The 17,487-nt window shown below is 42.6% G+C and overlaps 1 protein-coding gene across 3 annotated transcripts in view; it reads right to left on the reverse strand.

Moving 5' to 3' along the window:
* Nucleotides 1-15,931, reverse strand: part of CREB5 (cAMP responsive element binding protein 5) — a 395,972-nt gene extending 380,041 nt beyond the window's left edge. Inside the window, exons 1-2 of one of the 3 annotated variants that reach the window (XM_081800341.1) lie at nucleotides 15,803-15,931; nucleotides 12,271-15,325 (exon numbers count right to left, since the gene is read on the reverse strand). In XM_081800341.1, the coding sequence (XP_081656467.1) occupies nucleotides 12,271-12,273 (3 nt within the window). In that variant the 5' untranslated portion in view covers nucleotides 12,274-15,325; nucleotides 15,803-15,931. The remainder of the gene's footprint in view (nucleotides 1-12,270; nucleotides 15,326-15,802) is intronic. The other 2 variants (XM_081800339.1, XM_081800340.1) reach the window with 2 other exon arrangements.
* Nucleotides 15,932-17,487: the final 1,556 nt, after the last annotated feature.

Raw genomic sequence — 17,487 nt, forward strand, 5'->3', positions numbered from 1 at the left:
CTAGGTTTCTATGAGGGAAATCAACTCCAAGCAGAAGTCAATTCTTGCTGTTACAGAGCTTATAATCCAAGAGAAGGAATTCATGACAAATATAAAAATAACTATAATAGAAGATATTTTTTAATCATAAGAAAAAATATTAAGAAAATACTAAGGAATTAATTCTGCATTTAGTTTTTACTTTGGGAGATCAGGAGATGAGTGTTTTCACAGGCACAAGGTGAGGCGGTAGGAGGAAGGGGTGTGCTGGACAAGGACAGATATTCCAGGGAAGAGGAGAGTCTCAACATGGCAGAGAGGCAGCCAACACAAACAAGAGTTTATTATGGACCTGGCTTGAATATGGGCTATACCTACAGGGATGCTGGCTGGGGTTGCCCTAGGGGGCTTAAAACAGATGTTGGTGAAGGTTCTTGAGCGGAGAAATAAGACATTCAGAGCCGTAGAGTAGAAAGATTTATTTCATAGTCACAGTGGAAAGAGTCTGAGCTCAGGGACCAGACAAAACAGTTCTAAACCCCAATTCCTCCAATTATTGGTCACATTTCCTTTGTCCCATTAACTGGTTTGTCCCTTACCCTCTGAGCCTCATTTTCCTTATCTATAAAAAGGATAAGTCCAACTCCTGGGTAGGTTGGTCATGAAGGTTGACATAGTAGATTGAGAGAGTAGGTTCAATAAAGACTCGATAAATAATTCTGTTCCCCTTAATTCTCGGTTCACAGAAGGAAGTGGTTGAGAAGGAGACAGGGCAGAAGGACAAAAAATCACAAGACTTTGCTCATGGGGCCTAGAAGACTTGGCAATGACCTGTTCGTAATGGCCAAGGGGAAAGGCAAAGTCAGCAACTGAAGTTCAAGCAGTGGACCCAGAGGATGATGGTGGCCCCTACTGAAATGGGTGTGTCAGAAGGAGAAATGGTATGAAGATTAGTTCCTGTTGGGACAATTTGAAAATTAAGGAACAGCAGCAGTCCATCTAGGAGGAAATGTCCAGAGTGAACCTAGAAATCAGGGCTCCTGGCCCAGAAGAGAGGTACAGGCTGGAGACATATGGCATATGCTCTAAGATTTTTAGTAGTTGACTATTCCTATTTCCAAGATCTGTAATGCTCCTATCAACCTTTCTCCACCGCTCATCTTGATATATTCATCCCAAACATCCTTGTTATTGGATCAAAATACCCTATTTGGCATATAACCTAACTACATTTAGCATCCTGTATTTTTCTCCATGATGTATTATCTTTTTTTAACAGCTTTCTTGAGATGTAATTCACATACCATACAATTCATCCACTTAAAGTGTACAATTCAATGGCCTAGGAATATTCACAGATTTGTGCAAATAGCAACACAATCAATTCTGGAATATTTTCATCATCTCAAGGAGAAACCACATAGGGCTTAGTGGTCACCCCCAAGTCCCCAGCCCTACCCTCAGTCGTAGCAACCACTAATCCACCTTCTCTCTCCATGGATTTGCCTATTCTGGACCTTTTACTTAAATGGAATCATACAATATGCAGTCATTTGTATCTGACACTTTTTCTTAGCATAATGTTTTCAAATTTCATGCATGTTGTAGCACGTGTAAGTACTTCATTTCTTTTTCTGACCAAAGAATATTCCAATATATGGACAGACCCCCTTTTCTTTATTCATGCATCAGTTGATGGGCTTTGCGCTATTTCCACATTTTGGCTATTGTGAATAACATTGCTATGAACGTTTATGTACAAGTGTTTGTGTGGACATATATTTTAATTTCTCTTAGGTGTATACCTAGGAGTGGAATTGCTGGGTCACGAGGTTTATGTCTAACTTTTTAAGGAGCTACCGAACTATTTTCCAAAGTGGCTGTGCCATTAGGCAATCCCACGAGCAATGTCTACGGGTTCCAATTTCTCTATAACCTCATCAAAACTTGTTATTGCCTGTCTTTTTTATTATAGTCATCCTACAGGGTACAAAGTGGTAACTCACTATGGTTTTGATTTTCATTCCCCGATAACTAATGACATTGAACATCTTTTCATGTGCTTATTGGTCATCTGCATATCTTCTTTGTAGAACTGCTTATTCAGATGTTTTGCCCATTTTTAACTGGGTTATTTGTTATTTATTAGGATATGTTTTTAAAACACAGAATTTTGTACTCTGTGCTTTCATTGCGTAAAACAGAGGTAGCACATAGGCATAAATTATTCACAACTAGAAAAGCTGAATTTTTTTTCCCTGCATTGAAACATCTATGTTCAACTGTGTGTGTGTGTGTGTCTGTCTGTCTGTCTGTCTGTCTGTGTGTGTGTATGTTGTGTATGGAAACTGGTGGCTATTGTCCTTTTGAGTAAATATTATCACATCAAAACAATGATTGTTAAGCCTGGCAGGGTGACAAACTAATTGTATTTAATTCTTTGTTCTTGAGGTTAAAAGTTGGTGTTGCCCTTTCAGCACTGCTCATTCATAAACTCTGAAGACAAATTCAAGGCCAAACCAAGGACAATGTCCATATTAGCAAATTCATTAATCAGTGCAATATGTATATATCTATTTTAAGGCATAGCCTTGTTTTGCTGGCTTTGTCCATACCTGGTAATGTGTGTACCCCCATCTCTGAAGACTTGTTCCAAGTTTCACTGGGGGTCCATCATAAGTTTATTTTTAATACCTGCTAAAAAATGGCTGGTTATGAGCCGCTTCACTCCCAATCTTCCAGCTCCTGTGGGATCCCACTACTATGTGCCCTGGGTGCTATCTTCTTGAAAGCTTACCTACTGCTATGGGTTGAATCATGTCCCTCCCCCCAAATCTCCAGTACCCTAAAATGTGACCTTATTTGGAGATAAAATCCTTACAGATAGTCAAGTTAAAATGAGGTCCTTAGAGTGGGTCCTAATCCAATATGACTGGTGTCCTTATAAAAAGGGGAAATATGCACACAGAGGCACACACAGAAGGAAGACAATGCAAAGAGACACAAAAAGAAGACATCCACCTACGAGCCAAACAGAGAGACTCAGAACGATTTCCCCTCTCAGCCCTCAAAAGGAACCATTCCACCTCGACTTTGGAATTCTAGCCTCCAAAACCATGAGAAAATAAATTTCTGCCAGCCACGCAGTCCATGGCGCTTTGTTAACAGCGGCCGGAGGAAGCGAACGCACTTAGCCGTGCACTAGGCCCTGCTGAGAGCCTCAGCTGTGCTTGCTTTGGGAGGCGGGGGCCTCTTCCTCTGGGGGTTACTTTCTGACAGAAATTACCAAAACTGCACTGCCTGTAACCCAGAGGCTGCACCCCAGTTTTTAGTTACAGCTGCTCTCTGAGTTTCTGTTTACACTTCTCTGTTCTCATTCAAGGATTCAGACACATGCCCATGGGCACTAGGCCAGAAACCCTCCATTCCTCTACCACCACAAAGGACAATCTGGCCTTCAGTACTGGGTCAAGCTTTTCCTGCCAGGCTCCCTCTCCCTTTAGAATGAGTAAGGCCCTCTTCCTTTCCCTCATCTTCCAGGAATCAATAACCTAGTCATATTGATCCGTTTTTTTTTTTTAATCTGGCACCATTGTAGCCAAGCCACCATGACATCTTGCCTGGACAAACCACACTAGCCCCCTGATGGGGCTTGCTGCCTCCAGACTTGCACCCCAACAATATTCTGTGGCACTGACCTATCTGGTGTCTCTCCTACTGGTAAGTTCTGGGAGGCAAGGGACTGTGTCTGGCTTTGATCATGTGTCCCTAGTACCTGGCACATAATAGGTGCTCAGTAAATATCCAATAAAGGAAGGGAGAAAGGGAAAGAGAGAGGGAGGGAAGAAGGAAGTAAGGGAGGGAGGGAAGGAAGTGTGGACTTATATTCCCTTTTATAAACTACAGGTCTATCTTTTCTCATTTGAACATATCAGTTGAGCATATCCTTGCACTAAGGCAATCAAGTCAATACAAATAGACATGTTCAAATAATGCCAAATGGTGTGTTTTTCAAATTAAGTGATACAGCTTTCTATACACAGGGCCCATCAAGATCCAAGCCAGTCTCCAGAAAAAGAAGGCATTCAGTGCTGTGTGCCTAGCTGTTGTCCTCCCTGGGTTATCCTATGGGTCAGAATCACCTTACACACCTGTCACCTCTCCTCATTGACCAGAAATGCACAAGTCCTCTTTAGATTTTTGCTCTTGCCATTAAGATACTAAAGCTGTTATACCTAAGTTTGAATAAGTTGTCTATGCATTCTATTGCTCCATCTGGGGAATGGGTACATGCAAACCTTATATCCCTCCTTTTTAAAAAATTATGTTAAAATACACATAACATGAATTTAACTATGTTAACCATTTTTAAGTGTATGGTTTAGTAGTGTGAAGTATATTCACACTGTTGTGCAACCAATCTCCAGAATCCCCTATTTTTTAAACAAACATTAAAAAACTAAAACCATATAAAGGAATATAAGGCTTCTAAGGAGAATTCCTAAAATATCTGCTAGATGTTAAATAAAAATAAAGCATCCCATTGACAACCTTCCTTTTAAAGATACTATAGTTTTTGTGCTTTAGGGAAAAAAAAGAAGCACATTTCCTGGAAAGCGTAAAAATGACTCGGGTTAAAGGGTTAACCTCTCTGTCTTTTTTCTTTTTTTTTTTTAATTTTATTTATTTATTTGACACAGAGAGAGACAGCGAGAGAGGGAACACAAGCAGGGGGAGTGGGAGAGGGAGAAGCAGGCTTCCCGCGGAGCAGGGAGCCCGATGCGAGGCTTGATCCCAAGACCCTGAGATCATGACCTGAGCCGAAGGCAGACGCTTAACGACTGAGCCACCCAGGCGCCCCACCTCTCTGTCTTAAGAATGTCCCTTCCAAAGGGCATGCCAAATAATTACATGTAATTTTTTTTTTTATCCCTGATTTTTGCAAGTGCTCCTAAGGCACATGAAAAAAAAAAAAGTGTATCTTTGCCAGTGCTGCCTCCATCCAATGAGCAGACATCACTGTTTTGTTTTGTTTTTTAATGTTTTCAATGATTTGGAGATTAGCATGGGTACTTAACAAAAAGTACAACTTCAAATTACATGTTGCTTCATGGTGCCAAAACATTGTGCACCATCATCTTTGATAACGTCCACCAGCACGGCACTGAGAATGGTGGTTGTTAGTTATCTGGCTTTGCAAAGCTGGAAGATGAAATTGTAAACAATGTGTGCTTAAACAGGCCATATTAGAAAAGAAGAGCGTCTTAAATATGGTTTCAACTTTTTTTAAATCTAGCAATATCTTTTAATCAACAATGTGTGTATCTAAATCAATGTGACAAATAGAAACTTGCTCAAAAGAAGGACAATTCATCCATCGGCATCTAAAAAAGATAATAATCACATTTGCAAATATATATGCTAGTCACATCCAGGCCCTCACTGGCCGAGGTTTTTATTTATATACAAGCTTAACCACCATAACCACATATATGCATGGATACTAAAATTACTTTAACTTTAGTATAGTGCTTAGAAAAAGAGCCAAACTAATCCGTCCCTGGCACTGGTCACAGATTTCATTATTAATCATGGCTTGTAGCTCACACAAGGAAGACCCAGAGGTGCAGACAGAAACTGCACATAACTAAATCCAACCCTAGTCATGATTAGGAGAAAACAAAATACTCAAAAGCAGATGACTCCAAGCCAAGTATGAAGAGAGTACATCGGTAAAACAAGACCTAAAATGTTTTCCTGAAGATAATTCAGGAGCTCTCTATCTTGCTCCATGAATGAATACCCCAAACCCTTTACTTTCAATCCCTAAAAGAGTTGAACAACTTACATCTTTAATCTCATTTTCTTTCCACCAAGTCCTCAACAGTCAATCACAAAGTAGCCTTAGAGAAAGTTTCCCTAGATACCACTAAAAACACAGGTTTGTCTCCATGCAACTTTCAGAATAGATCCCATGTGAAGAGGCTGATAGACCCAGATGTATTTGTTCATCAATCCAGGTACATGTAGCCTGGAGCTGGGAAGCAAGAGATATTAGCAGAGAAATCATTTAAGTGCAAATAATGCATGCAAAAGCAACAGAAAAAATGTTATTTGTAGGTTCAAAGACAAAACACAATCGTACACACAATTGGAAAATCCCCACCTGGAAACCACCCAGAGTAGTGCTTATCTTTAGGCACTGATAAATGGGAGCCCTTGTCTCACACCCTTCTAATTAGTGAACACGATGCTTTGACTTGTCAATCCCTCAGTTTCTTCTAATAAATGGAGGTTAAAATTTTTTCCAAGGAATAACATGACAGAAAACACAAATGTATTCACCACAAAATGTAGAAAAATGTGCCATTCTGTACCTAAAAATGTTTGTAAGTCATGTTTAGAAAGCACATGGCCACATGTACTTGGAAACAGACCGCTATGCAGGGGATGAGAGAGGTTCGGGGTGAAGTGACTCACAAATTCGGGAATGCAGAGGCTTTCAGCAGCACGAAGTCACAAGAGACCATCCTCGAGGTCTCTCCTCCCCTCCACAAACAACACTGTTTGTTGACTTGGAAAGAAGATGGTGAGGAGTTTGGAAATCATTGTTTTTAATTTTTGGTTCTTTGCATCCTTGTAGTGAAGGCACAAACTGGCATATTGTTGAAAATGTATTAAAGGAGCACATTCTGGTGTGCGTTGAGAAATACTGATTCTTCTAATATTTTACAGGATGACAAGGAGAATAAACACTTTAAGTCGAGGAGCTATAACTAACATCCTGATGTGAGCAAAGGGCAAGTCTGTTCTCTGCAATGACACAAAGCTTGTTAAAAGCTTAGAGAGAAACACAAGGGGATCCAGCTGTCTTAAATGCAGTAAGATCTCTCCCTCCAAAAAGAGCTAAAGGTAAGTAGTACCTAGGGCAAAGACAAGTAAACTGGCAAAATAACCGAAATGTGGCGCTCTTGACCTTTTCCAAAATGGAGGGTTTCTAAGAGGCTGCATTCAAACCAAATCGAATGTTAAGATTTGGGGGGAAGCAAACCATTTAAAATATTTGAAACTCATACAAAGCAGGGTTCATCTGTGGCACAAAGAGCTGTCTTCTAAATCATTCAATCTGTGCATTTTAATGTTTATTGATTACATTTCCTTAAATATGTTTTGTAGTGTGCCGCATGCCTATGACAACCACTTGCTGCTCTTGAACTCTGAATGCCTTCCTGCAATCCCTTCCCGTTAATAGATCATAGAATGTTAGACCTGGGGCGCCTGGGTGGCTCAGTCAGTTAAGCGTCTGCCTTCGGCTCAGGTCGTGATCCCAGGGTCCTGGGATCGAGCCCCGCATCAGGCTCCCTGCTCAGCGGGAAGTCTGCTTCTCCCTCTCCCTCTGCCTGCTGCTCTGCCTACTTGTGCTCGCTCTCTCTCTGTCAAGTAAATAAATAAAATCTTTAAAAAAAAAAAAAAAAAGAAGACTGTTAGAGCAGAAGATACCATAGAGATCAGTTAGAAATGCAGTTCTCAAACCTGGCTATATTTTATAGACACTTTTGGAGCTTTTAAAAATACAAAGACCCAGGTCCCCACCCCAAACCAATCAAATCGGAATTGGGTGTGGGGAGGAGGTATCCGTACTTTTTACAAACTCCACAGGTGGTTCCACTGGGCTGTCAGGATTAAGAACCATTGAAACAGAATGTAGATTTGCATTGCCTGACACCACTGTCACTTGGCCGACATGTGGCTACAGAGCACTTGAAATGTGACTGGCCTGAACCGAGACCTGTAACTCAGGTTAACTGTAAACTACACACCAGATTTCAAAGATTTAGGACCAACAACAAAAAAAATCACAAAGTACCTCCTCAACATTTTTATATTGATTATATGTTGAAATGATACTATTTCAAATACACTGGGTTAAATAAAATATGTTATTAAAATTAACTGTTTCTTTTTACCTCCTTATAGTGTGGCTACTAGAACATTCATAATTACATAGGTGGCTTGCATTTATGGCTCCCACTGTTGGACAGTGCTGGTCAAGACTAACACTCTTTTATCACACACAAAGAAACTGAGGCAGAGAAGCATAATGAGTTGAAGGCAGCACTTTGGGGATTCCCTCTTCCAGTCTTAGTCTTTTCCTGCGGCCATGAACCACCTGGTTTTGCAGAGCTACGGCAGAGCTTGGGGATGCCATCAATTGGATTTCAAACTTTTCTCTCTTTTGTCTTGCTAATTATTTCTTCTACGATTGGATATTAAAATCTATTTTCCCTTATGGAAAAATGTCCCCTCTCCTGTTAAGCACACACTTGTGATTTGTTACTGTAGGGTTACTCATGAAAGCAGAGTAACCAAAATGGATGCTTAAAAATAAATCTAGAAAAACATCAGTATAAGGGAAATGCAGAGAATGGATAAAGAAAACCATTAAGGCTTTTAAGTTCTAGCTTGTGTTTTACAATGTTGTAGTTTAGTAAATAACCTCAGAGACTCTCCGCATCCTGAGAGCCATCTTCAGCACAGTCCCTGCTCAGAATTTAGAAGTTCGAGAATTGAGAATGCTGTCCTTCCTCCCAGAAGGCAGTGTTTTTCTGGACAATGCTGTCATTTCAGGAAGGCAGATCAAGCTCTTCATGATGGCCTGCCACATCACGCCTCGCCACCCTGGTGGAAACAGATTTTATCCTCAATGCCTTCTACCCTCCGGCGCAAGGATTAGTACCTGGTCATTCAGAGGCCAAACAGCATCATTGCTTACTTAGAGAAGGAGATCTTGTTTTGATAAAAATAAAAGGGTCCTACCAAATCTGGCAAATGGAGATAAAATGTATTTCTTCTTATAATCAGCTAATTCAAACAAAAACAAAGATGTTTTTTGTTGCATGTGGTTTTCCCCCTTGGGAAGCCAGCAGGGAGAGATGTGCATAAAATTGGCTGAAATGTGTTGTAGTTGAGGAATCATGCAACACAGGGGCTCCTCAGTGTAATAAGAGAATAAAAGAGACCTGAATTCTGATATAAAGTGTTCACGCAAAGAGCTGGAAAGGAAACCTATGGGTCAAGCCAAATAAAAAATACAGTAGATGCATTCAAGATTTCTACTGAGATATTCTTGTTCCCCATCCTAAATACAGCATAACCAAAATGTCATCTTAAATCAAATGTGTGGTGCTCTGGAGCCCCCTATGTGCATGCATGATTTCTATTAGCTATGATTAGTCAACTTTTGCCAGCCAAACCTCAAAGACCATACTTCTAGACTCAACTCACTTCTGATGTAGTAACATTCACCTCCAAACACTCTCGTATACACCGACCTAGATAGATAATATACTAGAGACAGATTCTGGGCTTTAAAAGTACATCTGCCAGAATGAAAATAGCACTTGTTGCTCTATTCGACACAAAGAAAGATGATTTACTTTAACTTTAAATAATTTTTCAGATCCCTTCTTCAAAGGTGATTAAGAAAACAAAAGTAACAAAAGTTACTGCCTTATCCTACGGGGTTTTTTAGAACATCTTTAAGTTCTGCCTGGTTTTTAGTCTCAAATGAAATCTGGAGGGTGCTGTTTTACAGGGCATGTCTAATAATAATGGTGAAGAATAAGAAGAATGGCTTTCCAATAAGGAGGACAACATGAAAAAAATTAGCATTACGAATATATCAGAATATACAGAATAGAAACTACAGTTTTATGGTCAGGGGATTCATTCAAAAGATCTGATAAAAATGGTCTTTGAAAGGTTAGTGATCAAAAGGCTTGAAAAGAGCAAAGCATCCAAAGCCATGGGTTATGTTTCATTCACGACCATTTATGGCAGCCTGGCTCATGGAAAGAGAACCTGACCTGGAGGCCGGGACCTGGCTTTTCGGCTCCATTTGGCACTCTAGCTGTGGGCCTTGGTGAGCCAGGGGACACAACCAGGCCTTGGGTTCTCCTCTGCAAAGTGACAAGGTTGGTCTATCAATGAGAAGACCTCCCCAGCTCCAGCTCTGCATACGCTATAGCAAGCCTTTCTATCTCGCCATCAGAATCCCTGGTCCAAAAGGAATTCTTCCTCTCCAAAATTAGTTCAAGCCAAACGCCAATATGGTAGTTTTCAATCCTTGTTAATTTTAGGGTAGAGATTAAAAATGTAAACCTTGAGGAAACAGAAGGAAGCAACTAAAATATGTGTTTTTAAAGTGTTAAACTGATTCTGATCTATTTCTCAGAAAATATAAATGAGCAATAGAGTGAGCTTGACAGAAAGAAATACAGAAATGCCAACGTAACATCTTATACATTCCAAAATTTATCCAAACTCTGTAAGTTTGATTTTCAAAGACCCAGAGTCTCAATATGAGCTTCAAAAATTTTACTCTTGTTTCTGGCATACTGTTATCAATACCTGAAAATTTGTAAAAGCCTTCTCATTCTTTGTTCTCTTATGTTAAATCCATGATTTGCGATTCCCAACAATGGAATACTAATGGATCCTCAAAATCACTAATTGCCCATTTTTCCCTAATTACAAAATATAAGAACTTTTTAGTGAAAACATTAAACATGATGTCATTTTTAAAGTGTAAGAGTTTCTATTTAAAGCAATGCCACAAAACAGATAGCTTATTTAGTTTACAAATAGCAATACAAAAAGGTTCTTTAAGTTTGTTTAGCATATCTGAAAGTGATTCTTTCTCACATTTAAATGTTTGAGGCTACTGCCCCCCAGTTCATTACCTTATCTCAGTTGCATAATTTTCGTAAAGAGCATTCAGAGAGATAGTACTAGATATATATTTTTAAACACTAATTTATAAAAAGCATTGGTAGATTCCCATAATACAGCTGGTAGTGAAACTGGACAAGATAATGAATTGACTGAGATCATTGCTCCATCTTCATCCAAGAAAGCTGCCTCTAAAAAAAGATCTTAAATTGCTGTAGAAATCCAATTTGTAAGAAGCAAAAGAAGCGTATAGATGGGAAACACCAGCCATGATCACATTAATTTTGTGACTAACAGCACTGCTTTGAAGTGAAGAAGAAGGGAAAAAAAAAAAGATGACAAACATAATAAGTCCACTCAAATCCCCAATTTTAATCTAACAACACAATCAGAAGAAAACCAGCTACAAACACAAAGTTCACATCTTGAGGATACAGCAAACATCACCTTCCCACAAAACAATTTTCAGCTTAATAAGAAACAAACTCCAAGGCTAAGGAAATACTATGGAAAGTGATGCGTCATTGCTAAAAGGCAAATTATAGTAAGAAATCAGGAGACCAGGAACTTGACATTGGTACCAACAGCCATGGAAAGTCCACGATCGATTGGTTTTGAATCTGCAGGTGTGGGAAACTGACAAATAGTTGCATGAAAATCTTCAACCTACGGTAATTGAAAAACTATACAGGAAAAGTCTCTCTGGCAAACAACCATTCAATTAACCTCCTATTCAAATCAAAGCTGCAATGTCAGAGATGGGTCCATGTTTTTGTGGGAATGTTCTAATAAACTATCTACTTATGTAGAAACTATATAAGGTCACAACTGACTTCTTATTGACAGGCAGTTTATGGATATCAGCAATTTACATTCAAAAACAGCTTGAAGATATTATCAATTGAGCAAACATGTTTACCCTCAGTAAAGTTGAAAAATACAAGTTGTTACGAATCAGTCAGGATTTTAAAATAACAGATCTGTATAAAATGACGCAAAGGAAAATGAGGACATTTATAGGGAGGCACCAGTGAGTTCTATTATTGTTTTCTTTTTAAGTTTTAAAACTAAAGTAATAGCTGATATTCAATCAACAGCATCCTACTTCAGGGGAATACATATAGAGGTCTGGATGTGGAGAATTTTTTTTGTTTGTTTTATTTTCATTTTTAGCTTTCTTTTTTAAAAATGCCTTCCTTATTAAAACTTAAGTACTTATTAAAGTGATTCATGAAGGCCTGTGGAAAAAGGAATTCTTACCTGACACATTATTTAACATGCCTCATAGCTCCCCCCTGCAGTTCACACGCCCATGAACATTATTTTACCCAGGAAATAATGGTCTTATTCACACACACACACACACACACACACACACACACATACACCTTCCACACAAAATGCTACCAAGTCCCAGGAAACTGACAAAGGCAACATTAAAATTCGGTATGCAATAAGAATTCCATTTCTGAATTCTATCTATGAAAACATAAGATCAGCCTCATTTAACCAACTGCAAAGTTCCTTTCTGCTTCATAAGCATAAGAAACATTATCTTACCATTATTTGCAGAATAAAATCAGCAATGTGTTGCTTCCTGCAGTCACCAAATCAAGTTTTTTTCTTCCTTTCTTTCTAGTAACTTCTTTTTCACCAGCAAGATTAGGAAGAAAATAAATCTTTGAGTATTTGCTTCAGAATTTCAGACCACAAGATTGTGAAACTAGCTCTTAGTTTAAAAAAAAAAAAAAAAAAAAGAACAGGTCCGGTAATTTACAATCACTTCTGCAACCCAGAGGTACCTCTCCTGGACTCCGGTACCTCCTTTCCTCCCTCATTCGCTAAGTTTCTTTTACTAATGAGACTAATTTTTCCAGTAGCCTTGAACTCCCCAGATTTAACTGACATGGAAAATGTGACTAAAAACTTGTAGAACTGTCTAGCCTCCAACCCTACACAGAATCAACTTTGTTGGAAGTGTGGAAGAACACCTCGCAAGCAGCTACTTGCTCGTTGAGACTCCTGCACCACAACAGCACAGAACACCAAACAACAGTGCGCCATCTAGCTAGCAAGTTGCACTCTCCGTTGTAGAAGGGGGGACACCTTCAAACCCTGGGAGTTAAGAACTTGTCAGGGTTCAGTTGCTCTGAAGGTCCAATTGTTTATTTAAATAAAAAAAAATATCGCTACTGAGATAATCCACATCGAGTGGATATGGGAAAATTTAGGTTATAATGGCACTACAAACTTTTACATCTAACTTTGATTTACAAGATAAAAGCAAGTTTTAAATTAAAAGGGCTTTCTGTTAATAGAGCTTATTATTCTGAAGACGGGGAATGATTTTCTTCGAAAGTTGTCCCTGGGTGCATGCCTATTATCTTTGCTTTCCCCCTTCCACTAATGAGCATTTATCTAAAGAGCCTGTTAATCCTCTGATGTGTGCTTCTGGTCAGAGGTAACAGTTTGAATAAAACCACTAATCACTGATCACTAAATCACTGATCATTAATCACACTCTCCAGTGCTGGTGACCCGGGCCATTTTTTATTTTAGGTCTATGCATCACAAACAAGAAGTTTAACATTTTAGATGCACATGCATTCTGCAGGGGCCATACTATTTCATCTCTAGATGTGAATAAATAATAAATACTGCCACAAACTTGGGGAAGGATGTCAATTAGACCCCAGACAGAAGTTTCACAAATGCCTACTCGACAGTATGGCTGTCTCACTTGGAAGAAAGTGGACCTGATTATAACAAAACATGTGTTCTTCACGAAATTCCCACATACTCAGAATATAAATGTTCCTTAATTTAGCTTCCGCCAACTTCAAATCAGAGAACACCCAAATCCTTTGCCCCACTCAATCCAAAACTCTGTCAATAGATTTTTTATTTGATTTCTGCTGCACACACACACCCTCCTCCCACTAAGAGCTCTTCTTACTTTTATCCCTTAAACACATCACACACAGTGTTTTTACTGCAACTGTCAGATAGGCAGATTCTGACTCAATTCTAGGACTCAAGTATTCAACTTTCTCTTTAAATATAGAAACTTAAGATTAAGAGAAAGAAATACATACACCAATTTATTGTAAGGTGTTTGGGTTCAACGACTCACATTCCCTCACTTTGCAAATGAAACGTTGAATCTTGATTCTTTTGGCTATATTTGATTTAATCAGCATCCTCACTTCTTCCCTCTTCTGCTAAACGGTTGGAGAAGGCGCTAGGTAAAATTCAGTACTTTGTTTGCAGTGGGTGTGTTGCTTTCCTAAGTCACCACAGGGACACAGTATTATCATAAGGACTCTAAACGTGTCCTGAGATGCCTTTTCTATCAGGACTGAGCATTTTCGCCCTGGAGTAGAGGGCTCGCTGGTGCCTCTCTTAAATAATAGAAAAGGGCAGATTGTGTGTGCCTTGATCAGGTACCGTGCTCCGCTCAGACACCAGAAGCTCATACGCACACCCTGGGGACAGTGACTGGCCTAGGGAAAGCAATAAAAGGCGGAGGCGGGGCCAGAGTGATAACGGTGTGGGCGGGAGAGGGGTAGAGAACGAGGGGTACGGGGAGGAGAGGGCAATAAAGATGCCCAGGGATCGGGTGATTGTACGAGTATGTTAGGGGTGGGATGGAAAGCAGAGTTGCTTTGTCAGCATTTCTAAACCCCGAACTCTTGAGTATCTGAAGCTGTTAATCAAACACTTACTGGCCTGCAGAATGACGTAATGGACCTGTATCCAGCCTTTATTCCTTGACACATGTCAGAGAGGGAGGGAAAAATAAAAATCAAACACACCCTGAGGACTCTGACAACGCAAAATACAAGCAATCCACTCCAGTTCCTGGCCTTGAACAAGCATCAAGTGGGGGTGGCACCCGTTCAGGCAAAGTTGGGGAGGGGGTGGGCGAGGTCTGAGGCTTTCTCTACCGGATACTCCCTCCCCCCGGAAATAATTCTATGGCAAAGAAGAAGTGGGATGCAGTTGCCGGGAGAAAACGTGTCCTTGGTTCCTTCGCGCGTCTTGCCCCTCTACGAACTTCGTGAAAAGTTTAAGCGGTTGCGTGGTGAATCTGCCGGAGAGGAAGGCTCCGCCGCCGGGTCCTGGGAACTGCCACCGCGCTGCCGCGGCAAAAGCGGGAGCTGTCATTTGGGGCAGCGGCGGGGAAGAGGTAATGATGCCAGTGAGAACCGGACGGAGGCAGGAGACGGCTGCAGGAGTGAAAGCGAACAGAGCCGCGCCACTCTCGAGCTTTCTGCGCCTGGAGCGAAAGCCAAGTGCCCTTCAAGGGCCACGTCCCCTCCCCGGGCGCGCGCGCCCACCAGCTGCGGCGGGCAGCGCTGCGGGAGAGGTGGCAGCGGCAGGCTCGGCACCGGGAGGGAGCGAGCCCCCCGCGCGCGCGCCCGCCCGCCCGCCCCTAGGTGACCCGGCGTCCTCGCCGCGCCCGCTGGAAGTTTGCAAACTTTCTCCGGGGGTTCCGCCACATCACGGGGAAGTTGGGGACGCGGGCGGAGGTTCCTGGCTCGCCGTCTCCGCTGCCACCGCCGCTGCCGCCGCTTGACCGCACTTCTGGAGGGTTCCGCACCTTGCCAGGTCTCTGGAGGCAAACACACACCCCCGATTCATAACTGTTCCCCGTATCAGGGAAACACACGCGCGCTCCCACACACGCACCACGCCGGGGAGGACACGGCGCTCGCTCCACGTTAGCATCCCTCCAGTCGCACGGCGCGGCGGCCACCGAGACGCGCTCCGGAACGGACACGGCGTGGGGTCTCTGGAGTGGCCTCAGGACACAGCAGAATTCCACAGTCCACCAGCATTTGGGGCCGGACTTCCCTCTGGTCCGCCAAAGTGTTTACAAACACAGATCACCCTCCAAAAAAATGCATCGCATCTTCCCTACTCCTTGTCCTGTGACCTGCCCACTGGACCAAGTAATCTCGCGGCTGCTGCCGAGAACCAACCCCTGCAAACCAAGTACGCTCCCGAGATGGCTCCCGCGGCAAGTGCAACAAAAGTAGCTAAATGCAAAGGCCCCAGAAGTGGCCGAGCCGTATTTTTAGGAACTTACCAAACAAGTGTGGAGAAGGCAAGAGCCGAGCCCGGGTGAAGGGACCACGTTGGACTGAGCAAAGATTACAATACATTCTATTTAGAGTGCATTACATCACCCCCCCGGTGACGTCACGTGGGATTCCTGAACTTCTAAATCATTGCGGTCCGCCAGGGAGGGAGAGGAGGGGCGGGGCCGCCGCGCGGAGGGGGCGGACCCCGCCCCGGCCCCGCCCCGGCCCCGCCCCAAGAGCGGACCCTGATGCACCCGCCGGGGAGCGGCGGCCGCGGCGGCGACCGCGCAAGCAACAGCTTGTAGAGCCCAGCGCCGTGTGACACGGCTCCCTGACATTAGTGGTGTGAGTCAGCTTGGAAACAATCCTCACGGTTTCAGACAGGACCACGGAGGAGGTACGGACACCGGCTCTCCTCCGAGCAAGGCCTGGTAGCGTTTGAAAGGTGTGGGGATGGAGACATGGGGTAGGGGGCTAAGGGGGTGCTAAAGGGTGCGGGATGAGACTTACTGCAAACAGAAATGCAAGACGCTCCCCCCTTCCCCCACCAGCAGATGTCCAGCTCCAATTCGCCTGCGACAGTCGTGACCTCATTAGAGTGTTCCCTGAATCTTGCCTTCCCAGAATACTCACTCATAATCCTTTTCACCATCCCCTACCCCACCTCACCTCCACGGGAATAACTTCTTTACTGTGCACCCTCACATGGAATACACAGCCCCCACCTTTTCCAAGACCCCTGCTTCATGCGTCTGAGAAGCTGGAGGGGAGTTTCTCCAGGACGCGAAAGGTGAATCACAGCTAGAGCCAAGTGATGAGCCTGATTTAGACTCAGCGTCAGAGCCGGAAGGGCCCTTGGCGATCACTTCCAGAGCCTCCTCTGTAACTCGCCCAAGCTCACAGGCTGGCAAGTGGCAGAGCCAGAGCCAAAATGCAGGATCCGGGTGCCTGGTCTGCAGTATCTTCCTGACAGCTCTGTGAGAGAAGGAGCCTGGGGTTTTCAGCTTCCGCCAGTCACCATCCCCGTCCCCGTTTTAATTTCCATTCGGATTTCTCCTTGTGAGCAGGACTCAAAGGGAAGGCATAAGCTAAATTCCCGCCTATCCAAGATGACCACTGTCATCCTTGCAGCGTCTCACCCTTCACAAAGCACTCGCACCCATGTGAATGCCCTTGATTCTCAGAACCACGGAGCACAGGAAGGAGAAGTAGGGGAGGTGTTATTATTATCCCCATTTTACAGGTGAGCTAAGGCAGACTCCAGAAGATTAGGGAGCTGGCCTGAAGTCACTTGGGCAAGTGGTGGCACTGGGACCACCCCAACCCCTGTTTTCCAACCCCAGATCCCAACTGGGCTCCTTTCTAGAACCAGGGGTGAGCACTCCATTCTCATGGATTATTTGGTGGTTAGAATCTCTGCTACCGCTGTGTTGGCATGGAGTCAGAGTTTTGCTTAGGAACAGTTTAGCCCCCATTAACAAACAATAATCATTCCTGACATTTATGTAATATCTAACATTTATATAGCACCTCTTATCCCAGTGCATCATAACCATGACTGTGCAGTTTGCCAGAGAATCATGACTGGGCTGGCTAGGAATTGTAATGCTTTGCCCAGATCATCACATACTACTTCTGAGCTGGTTTTGACCTACTAAATAGAAGAATTTTGTATTTCCTTTCTGTTTTT

The sequence above is a fragment of the Leptonychotes weddellii genome, chromosome 12 (genome assembly GCF_054177405.1).
Source record: "Leptonychotes weddellii isolate Sample4059 chromosome 12, ASM5417740v2, whole genome shotgun sequence".
NCBI lineage: Eukaryota > Metazoa > Chordata > Mammalia > Carnivora > Phocidae > Leptonychotes > Leptonychotes weddellii.